Source organism: Caloenas nicobarica, chromosome 17, assembly GCF_036013445.1.
Source record: "Caloenas nicobarica isolate bCalNic1 chromosome 17, bCalNic1.hap1, whole genome shotgun sequence".
NCBI classification, from domain to species: Eukaryota; Metazoa; Chordata; class Aves; order Columbiformes; family Columbidae; genus Caloenas; species Caloenas nicobarica.
In genome coordinates, this window is record NC_088261.1 from 2,214,705 (window position 1) to 2,232,362 (window position 17,658).

The following is a 17,658-nucleotide window of genomic DNA, read 5'->3' on the forward strand; positions in this document are numbered from 1 at the left end:
TAAGGAAGAAACAATGCAACCCTTCGATGTCTTTTTTTAAGAGTTTTTATTCTGGTGTGCATCCTTCAACAAGAACGTGACAATACTGCACCACTGAAGAGAGTTCAGAAAAGGACTGCAAATATGTGCTAGGGCCAGAAAACAAATTTTGCGACATAAGCCTGAAAAATCGTCTTCACTTTATTGCCGATGAGTTAGTGACTGGGTTGCTTTGGATGCTTGCTGACTTATGGAAAGGAGAACTGAATGCAGTGAGGATTTTTGTGTTGTTGACAGAGAGAGATAAGAGCTGAAAAGCAGAGTATGTACAAATTCCATCTTGCAATAACAAGTTGTTTCATAAAAATTAAATTGTCTGAATGTTGGAACAACTTCCCGTACAAACAGAGGACTCCTTGTTGCCTGGAAGCTTTTTATGCTTTCTCTCATTAGAGAAAACTCTGTTGCCCTGTAAGTTAAGAAGGTCAATATGTGATAAAAAAAAAATCTCTTCTTTTTCTAATGTGGATACTGTAAAAGTGAAAGAAAGGGATCGTTACTCCAGAAAACCTGCTGTTAATATGTGCAAAATTTGTCCTGCGTAAATATAGAAACAAACTGCCTTGTAAGGCTATGGAACAAGGCAGAGGTAATGGAATTCTTTGTGTAATTAGAGAAAGCTGGAGCTCATTGTAATGCAGTTGGAGGCGGTGAGCGGGACATGCAGCAAGCGGCTGGGCGGCACCTTAACCCAGAATCGGTTAATTGTCATTTTAATACATTAGAACATTGGCTATTAATAGTAATTAATGCAGAGGTGACCGTCACATGGGGATGCAGAAGTGCAGATGGATTCGAGTCCCAGCTGCACGAGGCGTCTGTTATTTCTCTTCTGTTCCTGCTCTGCAACAGTCCAATAGAAGATACAAGAACCTGACTGTATTTGTGTATTTATTAATGCCAACATCTTGATGTCATGGGTGAATGTGTGCGTTACCTTTAAATAGGTGGTTGGTATTTATGCATTAAGCAACTATTTTAACGATCAGGTATATAACAAAAATGTGTCAATCTGTGGCAGTAATTTGCAGGAACTTTATTTGTGACAGGCTTGGTGTTATGAGCAGACTGCAAACCCCAGTGTCTTCACATGCCTGTCTTCATCTCTCCCCTTTGTGTAATCAACACCAGGACACTGAAATATGATCAGAGCCCTTCTCATCGATGAGACTTCATGAACCTGCAGTTTCTCAGAAGAAAAGCTCCTTACCAAGAGGTCTCCGTGGTTTATTTTCTCCCAAATGACGGTGGTTTGTCAGTGTAGCCCAGGACAGGCCACCGACTGGTATAATTCGTTTACTTAGTGTTGGTATGATCCTCTGATGAAATGAGTGTTCGTTACTCTATTCCTGAAATGCAGCAAGATGTGGTAATTTTAGTTTTGCACATTTTTAAGGTTTCGAGAGCTTCCGATTGTCAGGAGATGCTTTTGCAAGTTTCTGGGGCTGTGTCTTGCACTCTGTGGTGGTTTTGGTGGTGTTCCGTGGTAGATTGTCAAAGAACGAGCTTGTGCTTGTGCTTCCACCCTTTTTGTGTCATAGCTGGAGGATAAAGCACTTTGCCAAAAAATGGGACCTTCCCAGGAAAGCATCATCAGCCACCTGGAGACTCCTGATAACTCTGAGACCTTATGGAACAAGAAGGGACTGAAAGTGTCACTTCTTCTAGCTATTGCCTATTTATTTCAGAACATAAAAATAACACACGGTATTATTTTCCAATCATAGACTGCAGTGTGCCGTGAAATGAAACATAACATTAGGAAAAGGGCTTTTGAGCTGAGCCAGGTGGAATTCCAGGGTATTTCGGACCTGGTCCGTATTGCTACTTGATCTTTAGCACTGGAGTTCAAGTTTCTGGTTTTCAGTCACTGTGGTTTAAGAAAGCGTTGGTAGAGAGCTCTTACCGTGATCAGCCAAAATAAAGGTATGACGCACCAATATAATAATTAATTTGAGTGGCAGGATTATTGCCCATGGTTTTGTTGGTGCAATCTGTGTTAGAAAGTACATGTGGAGCTCGATGTCGAGTCAAAATGGAACCGTTCAACACAGGCTTATACAGAAACAGCCATTGGTATCAATTACGCTAATATAACTTTAGCTATATCAGCTTCTGCGATTTCTGTTTTGAAATAAGAATCCGTGCACCATTTTATCAAAATAATAATTTCCTGTAGGTAAGAAATGTACTTTAATCAACAAAGGTTGTACATGGGCCTTGCCGTGGCGTTCTGGGTTTTCTAGCACAATGAGCTTCTAATGTAAAGTAACTGGACTCGAATCTCACTGTTTTCAAAGTGTTTTTGAAGGGCCTTTGAAGTGCTTAGAAGTAATAAATAGCACCCTCTAGTTATTAGACGAGGTATGTGCCTAGAAAAATGTAGATTTTGGGAAGAATTCCGGTAGGCAGAACGTCAAAACATTTTTTTCTATTATTTCTTTGCCAGTTGTCTTTCTGTGCGTATACTGTACATTGTTTCTCTGCTGCATCCTTATTGTACGTACCATTTTATTATCTCGACGCATTTGAGGGGAAACAGTTGACATTTGTAGTCCAGTGCTCCAGAATATTCCTGAGCAGCTCCAAAAGGCAAGCAAGTGTTGTGTTGGGAATTGTGTTCAACTCTGTAAAATAAAGCAGCCATGGGCAGGGGGAAGCGCCCTCCTTCCCCAGCCCCTGCTGTGTGTTTGTACAGCTGGCAATTCGTGCTGCTTCGTATTCGTTGACCTAGAAGTAGCCAACGTTTTAATGCGTTCTTGGAGGGGAAAAAAGGTGTTGTGGAAGAGAACTGCCACATCAAAGCCGCTCCTCAGCTTGTAAAATGGTTTCCACCGCTGCCTTCCCCAGCCCTATCGGCACACTCGGCGCTTTCTCCCTCTCAAAAGAAAGCCAGCCTTTTTATTAAGAAATGGCCTTAGAGTTTTATTTATATTAAAATGATAAAAGTGACACGAAGCGGTTGAAAAGATCTATGGGGTTTCAAACACGAGCCCATCAGAGATGTAATGTGAATTCTGTGTAATGTGTCTCTATCAGATCAAGTCACAGGATTCAGCTGTTGCAGAGAGCAGTAAGTGCTCCCTTTAGGAAAGTGTTACTCTGCAGAATATTTTTTTAAATAACTAGAATGTGGTCTAAGATTTCATGCCTATCAAATAACTTGTATTTTTCTGGTCAGATCTGATGTTCCGAAGTCATATTTGTGGCAAAGGAAACTAAGTGCTTGATAGTTATTTGCACAATACAGGTTCTTGACCGTTGTGGAGATCATAATTCAGTTTTAATCACACCTTCCATTAATGTAGAAGATCCTTTGTTCTCTAGCGTTCTGCTGAATTTTTCACTTGCTGTGATATATAATATAGACTGAAATAATTTAAAAATAATTGTACAAAAATCCTTCTTCACATGAAACTCCTTTTTTGTTCCTTGTAGCACGAGCCCACCTTACTGCTGTGTGGACCTTTATTCTTTGCGAACAGGGGAGATGGTCAAGTCCATACAGTTCAAAACTCCCATTTATGATCTGCATTGCAATAAAAGGTAAGGATATTTATTACATATTCTTTCTGTGTTAGAGCATGTAGAATTTCAGTAATGAATACAATTCCCGATGAATGCACTCCCCGATTTTATTATTTTGACTTTGCTGTAGACATTGCTCCAGGAATATTTCAGTTCGACTAAAACAAAACGCCACGAAGGTTTTGCTAAACAGACATTTCTCTATCATTGTGCCATAAAATCCAGACATTAATGACTAAATCAGGAGAAGTGTAAGTTACAGAAGGAAACTTGTACTGCTGAACAGACATCTTTAATACTGCAGCTAATCTAATAATGAGGAGGATGTTTTCATGGTGTGAATGCTCGAAGTAAAGGATGGGAGCGTGTGTTATCCCCATTAATCTGCTTTTTGCGGCTGTGGGTGCGATTGCTCCGTCAGGTTTCCCTGCAGGGCTAAGCTGGTGATGGTTCGGTGCCGGGAACAGGTCCCGCACTGACCTGCGCAGCCGAAAATCTGAACGTTCCCCTGTGTGCAGTGTGGTGATAGTAAATCTTTCCAGCCCGACCTCCTCGCAGAAGAAAAATCCAATTGTAAAAACAGTCAAAAGGCAAATCATCCTTCAAAGTCTCTCCCAACTAAAGAGCCTTTCCAGGTGCTAATGTTTCTTTTCCTCAGTGGTAAAAATGGAAAAGCTACTTCAAAGCTGTGTGGCTGTGTCCAGCGTAGACGCTTTGCTGGAACGTATCGGGTTCTGTTATTATCCAAGGAAAGCTCACTATTTCAGATTGAAAATGCATTAAATGTGGCCAAGTGCAGTGCTAATGGTGCGTTAACTGTAGTATAGACTAATGGAGTCCAAAATTTGAATTTAAAGTAAAACTTGAGTTGCAGAAGAAGGGAAAACTGTTTATTATTTATGTATTTGTACTCTGGAATCATCCATCTGGTAGGTTTCATTAATGCAGAAAGACAGTACACCCTCAGAGAGAAGAAAACAGAAAATCTCCAGGATTGGGAAATATTACAATCAAATATACATAGGAGCTTTTATACATACAGGACACTTGCCCATGCATTCAGTGTCTTTCCATTATTCATTGGTCAACGTTCTTTTAGGCCTGGTGGAAGAAGTCAGAATTGATACATTTTTTGTTTTTCTCTCCTACAGTTTAAGCAATTGGAAGATACATCGTTTCACTAAAACTACTGTTTTGTCCAAAACAAATATTAATTTATATATGCAGAGTTCATAACTCTTAAAAACGGACATTTATGAATCACAAGGAGGTGGGGAAGCATCTTTTTCACAATAAGAGAGCTACAAGCAAATGACAAATCCCACATTAATTCCATGTATGACTTAACACATCTGAACCCCTCTTGTTGAGTTCCATGTTCTGCCCTCCTCTTTTTTGGGCAAGTCAAGTGTTTGTGTTCTCCATCTGCAAATCTGTTGTCTGAAAATGTCCCTCGATTTCCAGCTTCCAAGAATTTGTCCTTCTCCTTGTTTCTCGATAGAGATGAGATGTTATAAACCAAAGAGTCCTGAAAGACTGTGGGATGCAGAACAGAGCTTATTCTATACTGTATGTGCAACCGTAATTTTCAGATAAAGCTTGAAGTGTGTATTTTAGTCATTAAGGGATGGGATGAATTTTTTTGCCACATCGTATCTTTACAATCAGAACTATATAGAACAGCATTTAATGATGCTCCATATTGTCAGCTAATTAAAACAATACTGTCTCATATTCTTCCTAATGAGAAAATAACCAGATTCTTAATTAATTATGTGATATTGCTGAATGTTCCAGATAGCTGTAGATTGTATCTGTTTGTTGACTTCCCAGGTGGTTCTTTCATTTCAAGAATTTAAGAACTTGGTTTTGGGAAGTCATTAATGTAGAAGACGTATCCTACTTATAAAGCTTTCCAGATGCTTCACTTTCCAGATTTGGCCTCTGGTACTTTAGACAACACGGTGTTTCCTGCATAGTTATCATGTGGCTTTTGATCTGTTACTTTATTTTGAGTAATAAACAGGTATTTTACAATAGAAATGTGTATGTGTAAAGTAAATACATAAACATACACCTGGGATTTTGCTAATTGACACAAATCCTGCTTTTCCAAGTGTATTTGTGCAGCTGTTTTGGGGATTAAAAAACCCCCTTGTTTTTAGTAAATAAGATGGTTTGACGAATTTGCAATGAGATGGGCAATGGGATTATTTCAAATTTAGCTTGCATTCTACTGATTGTTGATTTGACTGTTAGTTGAGCCATTGAAAGTAATTCAGGATCCTTGCGATTCCACTCTTTAATGGAGCTTTTACTGCAGGAGGTATGTCATAAATATGCTGTTTATATCAGATCTGGGCGCTTCCTGCAGCGAAGGTTGTGTGGCTGGGATGAGAGAGAATCCTCAATAACTGCCATGTATTGGTAACCTGGCACTTGATCACTGTGGAATTTATATTGATGCTTTTGAAATAATTACATTTAGATATTGAATCTTTAAACCAATGCGTTTAATGCTTAAAGTACATGTTCCCTTTCTGTGTTTTCAGGATACTTGTTGTGGTCCTGCAGGAGAAAATCGCCGCCTTTGACAGCTGTACTTTCACCAAAAAATTCTTCGTTACAAGTATGTATAATAACTGGGCTCGGTCCTTTTGCTCTAGTGGTGGAGTGAGATAAAACAGGTGGTTTTTTTGCTTTTATTTCTAAATCCTCAAAGCAGGTCTCCATGACTTCATTTGGAGTTTCAGGAAATCTGTTGCTTCAAAAAACCCCCAAATAATCCAAGTGTTACTCTGTGAATCTTTGGCTCTTTTTGTATATTTGTTGTTGTAACTGGCTTCTCAGTGTTGTGAAGAGCACGTACACTGACGTTCATAGGTAGCCGAAAAATCCTTTTGTTCACTTGCACAAACACGTGCAAAAGTTTCAACATCTGCAATAAGTCACTGATATGTTAGTAGAGCAAACCGATGTGTTTCCTACGGATTGTGCTGTGCTCTGTCCCTGGACGTGGTTGGGATTAGGGGGTCATTCGTTTACCTGTCATGCTAAACACCAAGGAAGTATTTATTTATCCCAGGAAAAAAAAAAAAATCTGCTATTTCCAAGCAGGTAGCGACTACTGCTACTGATATCAATTAGAATCGCCTCTTAAAATCCAGAGGTTACTGAGCGATCGCAATTCACTTTGGAAGGATGTGAATTTTATTGTTAAAAAGGTAAATCTGAAATTCCCTGGTGTATTTTCAGTCACAATTGGAAAAGTTCAAAATTATCTTTTTAGGTTATCTATGCATTTAAAGAAAAAGAAGTTGTTTCTTATAGCAGTTTGAAGAAAAGCAGCATCAGGCAGTAACATTAAAGCTGCCAATAGGTGTCAGTTTGTTCCTATAGATGGCTGGAAGGAGCAGGAATCTGCTGGGGCTCCGAGAGGAGCTGGCTGTGTCCTCTGGTCCTCACTGCCCCTCTTTATTCCACCAAAGAGGATTAGAGTACAAGCATTGCTTTTAGATCAAAAAATAAAAAACCTCAAGTGCGTATTGTGACAAGTCTGGTGCTTTTCTAATTCCAGGTATTGCTTGTTGCATTTTCTTAAAGATACTGCAGTTTATTTTTAAAAACAAACTGTATTTTGAGGAACAGGAATTTTCTACTCCTAACCGTATCTTTGGATTCAAAGTGAATTTTTATGGAACAGCGGGAGAATTTAAGCAGGATAAAAGAAACAAATAAATTCAATTAAATAAAAATAAAAAATGAAGGTTGTTTTTTCCCCTAGGTAAACGCGTCTCTCGGCCGTGTGCTGGTGCACAGTTGTGCTGAGGATTTTGAAGCTCAGTCATTTCACTTAATAGCTCCTGCAATCCAGCGGGTGTTGTGCTCTGGCACGTCGAAGGCTGCAGTAAAGCTTTTGTCTGCGCCTTCAGATTTCCCATGTGCTGAAATCTCTTCAGCCCAGGAGTGTATCCTTAAAGGCTTAAGTTCCCCTGATGTGTTTGAAATTTGATGTAAATGAGCGAGCTAGTTAGCTGCATGGATTTTTGATACTCAGCCAACTGGCCGGCGACTGGACTCCTTTGCTGCCTTTTTTTTTTTTTTTTTTTTTTTTAAATTTAGGAAAGGGCAGTGTCAGTTCGAATTGGAAAAGTAGAAATCCCTGTAAAGGAAGCTCGGCCGAAGCTCTTGGAGGCGCTTTGCGTGTGTTGCTGGAGCATCCAGGATCCGCTGGGTCCGTCCTGTGCTCCCGGGCTGGCCGGTGCCCCTGACAGCGGCACCCGCTGCCCACGGGGGTTTCCAGCCCAAAAAAGAGTCTCCGCTGTGTTATCCGACTGGTTTTGGTCAGAAGTGATGGCACAAAAGGTCAAAGGTATTAAATAAGGATCACTCGCTCTTTGAAGACGTTTCTGTTACTGTGTAAGCCACTGTGTAGAGAAAAACAAATCTCTTTTTTCAAGAAGATTTGGCGATGATGTGGGTCCATCTATTTCTACTAAGTGGCGTGGGAGCCTTAGAACCTTGAGACAGCTACAAAGCAAATGGAATTAAACAGGAGGTCTTGTCCATTTTCCTGACTATTTATACATAGAAATTAAAGGCAGAATGTACAGTTAAAAACCGTGTCAGGAATTCTGAAGTTCAGTGTTCCTCAGTAATGCTAATGCAGCTGTGTTGCACATGAGTTGTATTTGTCTTTCTGTTTTTGTTTTTGTGGTTGAACGTGTAGCTTAATATATTGTTGTAATAAATATACCATAAAATATTCAGGATGTAGAACATGGTCAAGTTCGTGCTGCTGTTGGAATGTTTAACTCTTGCATTTCCTGATTTTTCTTGAGCTAATTGGACATAGTACAATTTTTGATTTTATTTTTTTTTCTGCACACGATCAGATGGGAGCGTGCTGATTTGAATGGCAGAGCGCCCGCATGTTTTATTTGTGCCTTTTGTGAAAAAAAACCTCAGCGTACAGGTGCCTCCAGTCTTGGTGTCTGAATTTGAGACGGGTGCTTAAGCTCGAAGGGGAAACATACTGTGGGTTTTGTAGAAAGATTACCAGCATACCCTGTAATCTACCCTGTGTGGTATTCTGATTTTTAAATGTCTGCTAAGGAAAGGTGTAGAATCAGTCTGCAAAGAACTCAGGGCAGTAACTTTCCTTGGGCATTGCGTTCTGTACCGTCCCTGTGCTTGGAGCTGGCTCTCGTTCGCTAAGAGAGGGGAGGATAAAGCCAAACGGAAACTTCACATCCCACACCGCTTTAAGTACTCGCGTGGCCAAACTGAAAAAAGTAATTTGATGCTTCTAGTAAGAATGTGTTTCCTTTGGTAGTTGTGAATGTCAAGGTGCAGATTTGAAATAGATTTTTAAGTAGTTAAGAGTTATATTGTGGTTCACTTAAGATTTCCTTCAGAGCCCTTTTCTGAACACTGTGTATGACTGAACGATGAGAAATGAAAGTGATGTACAGGCTTTTTTCCCCTACTTCGCTCTAAACAATAGATGCAGAAAAGCTGAATTTCATTGATTTCTATTACATCAGTGCTCCCTCAACCCTTCTCCAGAAATGCTTACTTAGTGGAACGCTGATGATGATGAGTATGGCCTGATGGACACTTTCTGCTCTGCAAAGAACATCCTGCCCACCCCCTGGGCCCCGAGTAAAGATTATCCCAGATAACATCATACATGTGGCATCATCTTTGTGTCCGATAACGTGTCTGCTCAGATTCGCTGGCCCTTCCACTCCTCATATTGATATATTCTCCATCCATTATTCTCTAGGGATGGAGACAGTTATTGCAGCCATTAGCTGGCACCACATTTCTATCGATGCTGTACAGCTCGAGCCTTAAGAGGTAATTGTCCAGATTTTAGTCAGAGTACTTTATTGTATAGAAAATCTCAAAAGACTTGCCTAACCACAAGCCAAAAATTATTCAGTGTATGTTAAATGTACCCCAGCTGCACCTCTCAAAATAAATTAAAAGAACCCCACCAACCAACCAAAAAGAACAACCAAACAAGCAGTGTTTGGTACTCTAATTTGCAATTGGGATGGGGTATTCCTCTTTTCACTAACATTCACATGCAAGAACATGGTGGTTTCAGTTTGTCCCAGCTCCAATCTGGAAATCATCAAGGCTTTTTGGTGCGTTTTTGTTAGAATTCCGTTTCCTCCATCAGCGCACAGGGAGCAGTTTGATCTCTGTGCTTTGAAGTGAAAACACTGGATGTCTTATGAGAAGGTTTAATGCCTGAAGAGTTACGTTTCTCAAGAAGTTGGGTTTGTACGTCTCCCTTCTCAGCCGTGGTCAGTGAGTGGAATTTATCCTGAATATCCCACACGGTGTAATAATTGATGGGATTCCTGTCTGTGGAGGGAGACTCCTCGGTTCAGATGGGACGTCCTTAAGGCAGGTGGGACTTGAGCTCCTGTTTCACAAGGTTTGCTTGATCAGTGAAGAGGAGCCAAGTGTGTTCCTGAGAATTGTATATAAGCAGTTTTTATTTTTATACATGCCCATATATATATACACACACACCCCTTCATGCGATTTGTAGCTGCCTTCCCTGAGAAATCCTGATTTCTTCTTGGTTTTACTTTTTGACAGCATTGTTTAGAAGAGTGGTTATTCCTGCGCGTGGGAATCACAGGATAACGTTGAAAGACTTTTTTGAAAAGGTCTTTACAGCAACGTGGTAGATTTATGGAAACGAATGTCTTTGTTGCTTACCAGGTGTTTTGATGTATTGCAGGAAAGTGTAAATACAACAGAAAAATTGCATAAAGACAGAAACAAAGCATTGGTGCCCAAGATGTGTATCTGTCATATCTCCTGGGGTTGACAGTTTAAAAAAATATGGAGAACAGGAAGGGCTGTTTGTTTCTGTGTAAGTTATTTTTGTCTAAAGCACCCAAAGCCTTAATGTGAAAGGCCAAACCAAAGCATCTTACTCACGTTGTCCTGTACAGGAACAGCAACCTCTATAGTAACATTGTTATTTATCACTGTCCAATTTTCTGAACAAAAAAAGAAAGTAAAACAGAGACTAAAATGTAGTTTGTCCTGAGGTTGGTCAAATTTGTGCTAAATTAAACAACCAAGCCTAACGAACATTAAAGGCCACAGATATTTTTAGTAAAAGGTCCGGTATTGGTCTTAGACCTGTAGAGTAACAGTAAAATACTTAAAACTGACATAATAGAATTGACAGGGAAAGGAGGTTTCTGTAATAATAATAATAATAATAGTAACAACATTAGCAGCAATAGTAATAATAATATAAAAAATCTCGGGTCCTTCCCTAAGCTTGTGTGAGGGAATTGAGTTCTTCTGATTCAGGGCAGCACAAACTGCAGCTCCTTGCAGGGTTATGAACACAATGTGTATTGAGATTATTATTCATATTCATATGATTATTATTATTATTTCTCTGCAAGGAAGGATGATGACAGCTCGTGTATCATTTGTGCTTTTCTCTTTTCACTTTTTCACTTTATTTCTAGATGGGTTGGGTGTGTTTTTTAGTGTTTTAGTACCGCTAATGCCGTTATGATATAAAGCAAAAGGCCTGGCTGGCGAGCGTGGTTTCCCAGTGGGGCGCAATCCTGCTGCTTTGCTCTTTTGCTCCGTTTTTATGGGTGATACTTAAACAGAAGGAAGTACAAGAACAATAGAAGAGTTTGGGAAAGTATGTGACAGTGCGAGAGTAATAACATTTACATAGGGCCTTTCATCTAGAAGGGACCCAGAGGAATTTATAAACAATATTACTTTATACGGTTTATAAACAAGTACATTCAGTTTGCTTGGTGACAGTAAAAAAAAAAAAAAAAGGCCCAAACAAAAAATATTAGATAAAACAACTTCTATGATTTGTTTTCCTTGGAATAAACAATACTTTTGCAACCAAGTATCACTCTACTCGTTATTTATTGTATATTCTCTGTCACAGATCTGGTTTCTGGCTGCTTTGGATTGCAAGGCTTAAGAATGAGGTTTTGCAATTTCATTGCCATAGAGTGCTGGATATTTCATAAGAACAAGAAAAAAAAATACCAATTGATTATGAGCTACATCCAGTGACTGAAAAGTAGCGTGGCTTAGGCGGGTTAATGTAGCTATTTATTTAAAAATACAAAATACCGCTGCTTCACAGCTTTTTAAAGTGGTATCTGGCAAATACCTCGAATGATTAAAGGCAAATAATTTTGAAGAGCGTTACGCATTTTGGCATTTGCTCAGAAAACTACTTAAAAATACTACACGCCGAAGGTGGCACGTGTCATCTCGAACCTCTCCACACGCAGAAGCGGAAAAATCGTCGTTTGTCCAGGAATTTGCTGTCTCAGGGAGGTTTTTGGACTCGGTTTGGCCTTGGGCGGCAGGTGAGCCGCCCAGCGCCGCCGCCTGCTCAGCGGCCTCCAAAGGGATGCGGCGTCTCCCGCGGTTCGGGATTAGAGACGGAATCCTAAGAAGGTTTTATAATAATATTGTCCATGGCCACGTGCTGTATGAACGCAGAAAAGGAGCTTGGAATGAGGCTGGGCAGCACTGGTGTGCCTTGCTCACAGCATCCGTTTTAACAAGTTGTATGAAGATAATTCTCAATACTGATACCAAAAAAAACGATGAGTGTGCATCAGTGCAGAGAGGACGGGGGAAAACAAAGCAGGGAAAATGATGGAAAATGAAGTTTTCCTGTTAAACTGGCAGGGGGTAGAAAAAAAGTCAGAAAAGAACTTACTAAAATGGTTTTCATTAAAAAGTAAAAACAAAGTCAAGACAGAGGGGATGAAAGCCTGTCAAATATCACAAACAGATTGAATTTTTTTTTTTCTACCCTCGTGGACTAAAAAAATAGGTGTAGAGAATAAAGGTCCGTAAAATATGCTGTGGAATTAAGAAACAACTAGTAGTGTGTTAAGGTAAACTTGTTGGGATGTGTTTGAAGAAAAAAGCAGCGTTGTTCTGGGTGCTTCTGATTTGGCTTTTTCATTCTCTTAGCTTTATTAATTCACACGTTAATTTGCAACAGTTCACCATGTTTTAGCGAGGTCTGAGAAGGAACTGCAGCTGTACTTGAGATAAGGAGCCCGCGTTCAGTTCCATCGTTATGTAAACCGAAAATAAGTTCTGGCTTCGTTCAGGCAAGTTCTGACCGTTAGTGCTGGGGTTTTCTGGGCAGAAATGTTGCCTTCTGCTGCATTTTTAGGTCTGAGTACTTTGCCATGATAAGTTTGTCTTTAGCTCGTTGTTAATGGAGCCGTTTGGGCTGTGCAGGGTATTTCTAAAGAAGGACCAAGTGAAAAAATGAGAGTCTTAACTATGACAGTGCTCACTTCTGGGCAAAATGGTTATTAAAATACTGGTCCTCTACCTGCATTGCGGATTTTTTTGAACAGGTCATGTCGGTATGTGTTATATGTGGTATACACACAAAGTGCCTTAGGGCACATCCGTCACCCGTAGGTGGGCGAGCAGGGCACACGGGTAGGACACACCTGAAACGTGGGTTGGCTCTGCAGGATCGGGCTCCTCCTGAATGCTGAGCTGTTGAAGGTTCGATGCCGTTAGAATGCAAGCGCCTGTGGGATTCCAAAGGCCGTGTGCTTGGGTGGGAAGCACAGGCTGCCAGGTTTCTGTGGGTATCAGGAATCCCCGCAGTGTTCAGCCCCCAACTCTCCATCCCATACTGAGCTTTTGCGTTTATATAAGTCTTCATACATGTATATAGATGATTTTTTTTTTTTAAGCTTTTTTTTCCTCATGAAAAAGCACTGGAGCTTGATGAAGAGCTGTGCTGGCCCGAATGATTCAAGTTTTCACAGTGGCATGTTTTGTTTTTTATCGGCTTAATCTTTAAACTTTCAATAGCGTGTTCCTCTAACAGCATTTACCCGACGTGCCGTTTGTGTAAAAGCTCAGCGGGAGGAGAGGAACGTGTTGCTGTCCGTGTATTCCGCTGCCCTTACCGGAGCTGCAGAATGAGCTTTTTCAAAGCAATTTCAGAAAAAGCCCAGAGCCTCAGTTTTCTGTAGGAGCGCAGATCGATACGATAGTCAGAGAAGTGCAGACTGTGAGTTTTCAGAATGAGAGGAGGTGATTCTGTTTATTATGGGCATATGGATATGAACCTCCGAAGGGTGGTAGAGACTTTTGTAAAAGTAATCGAAAAATAATGTAAAATAAACGTGCCTTCTCTTTGCTGACTCATTAAGCAACATCTGTATAGCTCTTTGGAGAACATTAAGTAACTTCTAGGATTCCTGTATTCTCAGTAAAACAGAGGGGGAGAGTAACTATGTACTTAAAACCTTTTAAAATAGTTTCCAGTAGGTTTTCCCCTATATCTTTGTGGGTGATAGTCCAAGTAGAGTTTGTTCTGAGATCAGATGTTTTTTAGCACTTGCTTGGGTTGCTGTACTTTTGGAAGGACTTTCCTGAGCGATCACTTCTTGGATGACCTCTCCGTGCTGTCATTAAAACTTGGAAACTTTGCTCTTCTTGACAGTTAGTTCTGTGTTCTCATTATGTTCATTCCTCTTGTAAGCATGCTAAAATTGCTGCTGTTGTTGCTTAGAATGGATTTTTCCTCAGTTGTTTTGAAGTTTAGTAGAAATAGAAGTTAATCTTTAAGGGAATGAGGCCGGTAAGGAGTGGATGGCCAAGCTCGGTAGGTCACGCCGTGTCTGTTTTTTCATTTGCCCAGTAGATGATGTTCTGCTGACTCCAGCTGTTTTTTTGGAAAGCAGAAAAACAATTTGCTTTTCCTTCCCATAAAGTATAACCCTTTGTTTATCCTTCTGCTGCTGCAAGTTTCCAAAATGCAGAGACTTGCAAAGAAAAGAAAGGGAGGAAGTAGCTCTTTTTTTACGCCGGTTTTTGTATCGCAGAGTCAAGTTTAGTCCCGAGCTGAATTGTTGACCTCTCTGGAGGTTATTATTAGAACTGGCTGGTTTGTGTGTGGAGCTGTGTCCGACTGACGGAGTCCACTCCGTGGAACAAACCACCGCCCGTAGTGGCTTTGGTGGAGACAGCTGCAATTTTTCTGAGATAACTTTACTTTTTTTATTTGATTTTTTTTTTTTTTAAATTTTGTTTGAAGAGTAATACCTTTTGCAGTTCTTCCTTTACTCCTTTTTCCAAGCAAGACCTTTCTTGTTGCTCAGAGCTGCTGAATTGCCTGAGTTTGCCGTGCCAGCGCATCCCTTGGCTGATGCTGCCTTTTTATTTTCTGCCACCAGGATGTTGTGAGGTGCTCGTGGAGTTTGGGAAACGCAGGTGACTGACTCTGAAGTGGCTGTGGAAGTTTCTGTGATGAGGGCTGCCATCCCACAGCCTTTAATGCTACATCTTATGCATAAAAGGGAAGAAAAATAAATAAAGCTTGGGGGACCTGAATGTTCTTTACTGGCCCAGATAAGAATTGCTGAAGCAAAATTCAGCATTCAAACTTGACTGGTCCTGATCTATAATGTCATCGGAAGAACATGTTTGTATTTACAACCTGGGGCTGTATTTACAACCTTTTTTTTTTTGCTTGCTTTGTTCCTTAAGAGGCTCTGGCTACCCACATTTTATGCACTTCTGGAATGCAATAACAATTGTGGCATCATCTCTTCAGAGTTTGTTTTCCTTCCTGAGATCAAGGCAGTGATAAGGCCACACGAAATAGTCACTTGGTTTTGCTTTCCTGGCCCGAGATGGGTTTAATTGGATGAATTGTTGCTTTTCTCCTTCCATCGCTTTATGACCTTTGAAATAGCTTGCTATGATCTTTCGTATTTTGCAATACCCTCCCTGCTCTGCTCTAAAAAATGAAATAAGGAGCTGTTTATCTTGGCCAGCAGGAACAGTCGAGCAGCTGTTTGTGCACGTGCCCAGCAAAATGCCATCAAAAGTGTCCTTAAGTGCTGTCAAATATCAATATAAACCTGGACCTATGTGCTTCGTTAACACCCTCCCATGCACCTTTTTTGTCATTTTGCAGGCATGAAAATAATACCACTGAACTTAAAAGTCTGTTGTGCTCAGTAAATGTTCCGGACAATTTGGGGACGTGTATGAAAAGTCCCTGATATTTGTATGAAAAGTCCCTGATATTTGTAAAAAGGAGGTGGCGAAGAGGTTTGATATTTTTTTTTTCTTTTTTTCTTTTTTTCTTTTTTTCCCCCCTCTTTGGTTGGCAGATGAGTATCAAGAGCCCAACACAGACTTTGGGGAAATAGAAGCTTAGCTAGCTGGGTTTTATTTCTAATACGTTGCCTCTCAGAATGCAGTGTAGGATTTTATGCAATAAATCGCAGTTGTTGGTTACGTGTTTCGCCTGATCTCTGTGCTCCTCCGGCCTGTGATACGGGATCAGCAAACCAGGGCTCTCCGAAATGAGACACACATGGGCGCCTTTGAAATGGTTTGTTTCTTGGCCAACCAGTGAGAGAGTATGAATCACTGAAGTGTCTATATTAGCCTAAGAGCTGATGAAAACTGAGATTAACCATTCACTTGATAGTCCCCTCCTTCCCCCCCGTCTCTCCCCACTTCTGCAGTATTTCTTTTTTGTCTGGATGTTTTACCGCACCGGAATGGATTCAGGTCTAGGAAATGCTGTTGCACACCTCATCTTTTCATTTCTGTTTAATTATTTTCAAGAATTTAAAACTCTGTATTTTTAAATTTAATAGCAAATAGTGTGATATCCTTGGTGGTTGTTTCTCAAGGCATTTTGCTGTTGTGTGTTTTGTTTTTTAACTTGGACTGTATAGAAAATTGCATTTAGCATGGGCCTGATTCATTTTAAGCCTTGCCATATTTTCATTCACAGCTGTTTTCGGTGGCTTTCTATTAGAGATATTTTTACCTGTTAATCCAAAGGAATAATTCTCTATTTTATTAATATTTCATTTCTGTGCATGTGTATATATCTATTTTTAATGATATATAAAGGTAATGAAAAGCAGGTGGATAATGGAACCTTTGCCACTGATTTTAAAGGAATTGCAAATTATCTCACTTTGTAAAGTTAAGTGTGTGCAAAAGTATTTTGAGAGGCTAAGGGCTTGTCTGGAGAGTTGTTAAAAATATCACCAAAAGCACAAAACACTCTTTCATACCACAAAAATCTGCAAGAGCTTGAAGTGAACTGCGACTGTTGACCAACAGAAAGACGTCAATCAAGTAAAATTAATTAAAATATGAAGATGCAGAATGAATCCAGTCAAACTTAAATATCCCCCTCACCCCACTGTATCAAAATGGCATTAAAAAAATGCAAACATAAGGAGAAATGAGTATTTGCACATAATTAACTGTTCAAAATAACTCATCTAACCACAGTCTTATCTTTAGGACCGAAAATGCAAGCATTTACTGAGTGATATTAGCGATTGAAAGGTTTCTGTTTAGACTCTGCTTTCTTGGCAATAAATAACATTCTTTGTAAGAAGTCATTAAGATATTTCTTAATGTTGCCTTTTAAAACTTTTCAGGCTGCTATCCCTGTCCAGGGCCAAACATGAACCCCATTGCTCTTGGAAGCCGTTGGCTTGCTTACGCAGAAAATAAGGTAAGGAAGGATTAATTAAAAAAACAAAAACAAGAACAAAACACAAACCAAAAAACAACACTTCTCTCTGTTTCTAGATTACTAGGAAAGCTAAACTAGTCTAGCTAAAACCGTTAAACAGGCAACACATTCTCTGTATGAACAACATATCTCTAGTTTTTTGCTATTTTATTATTCAGAAGCACAGATTCTATTGTTTGTTAGAGTTCAAAGGCAAAAACTGCTTCCGTCGGTTGATGGCAGGTACAAGAGTCTTGTTTCGATTTATTAATTTTGAAGGAAGGCAATACAGAGTAAACCCCATGTACATTCCTTTAATCTGTTAAACGGAAAGCTGAAAGTAGCTCTTCCCCTTTGTCATTTCTTTGCTTGCCAGTCATAAAGAGGAGGGGAAAGCCACACTGGGATTCTTAGAATGTCTGATATTTAATGTTACATATACATGGCTAAGGCTTTTGATTATATTTATTTAAATTTATTTGTGGTATTGCTGCCAGACCTAAAATCCCACCATT

The 17,658-nt window shown here is 39.9% G+C and overlaps 1 protein-coding gene across 8 annotated transcripts in view; it reads left to right on the forward strand.

The window, feature by feature from the left end:
* BCAS3 (BCAS3 microtubule associated cell migration factor) overlaps positions 1-17,658 on the forward strand; it is a 304,791-nt gene that overhangs the window by 31,651 nt on the left and 255,482 nt on the right. For all 8 annotated transcript variants that reach the window (XM_065647149.1, XM_065647152.1, XM_065647150.1 and 5 more), the window contains exons 8-10: positions 3,478-3,585; positions 6,120-6,196; positions 17,067-17,143. In XM_065647149.1, the coding sequence (XP_065503221.1) occupies positions 3,478-3,585; positions 6,120-6,196; positions 17,067-17,143 (262 nt within the window). The remainder of the gene's footprint in view (positions 1-3,477; positions 3,586-6,119; positions 6,197-17,066; positions 17,144-17,658) is intronic.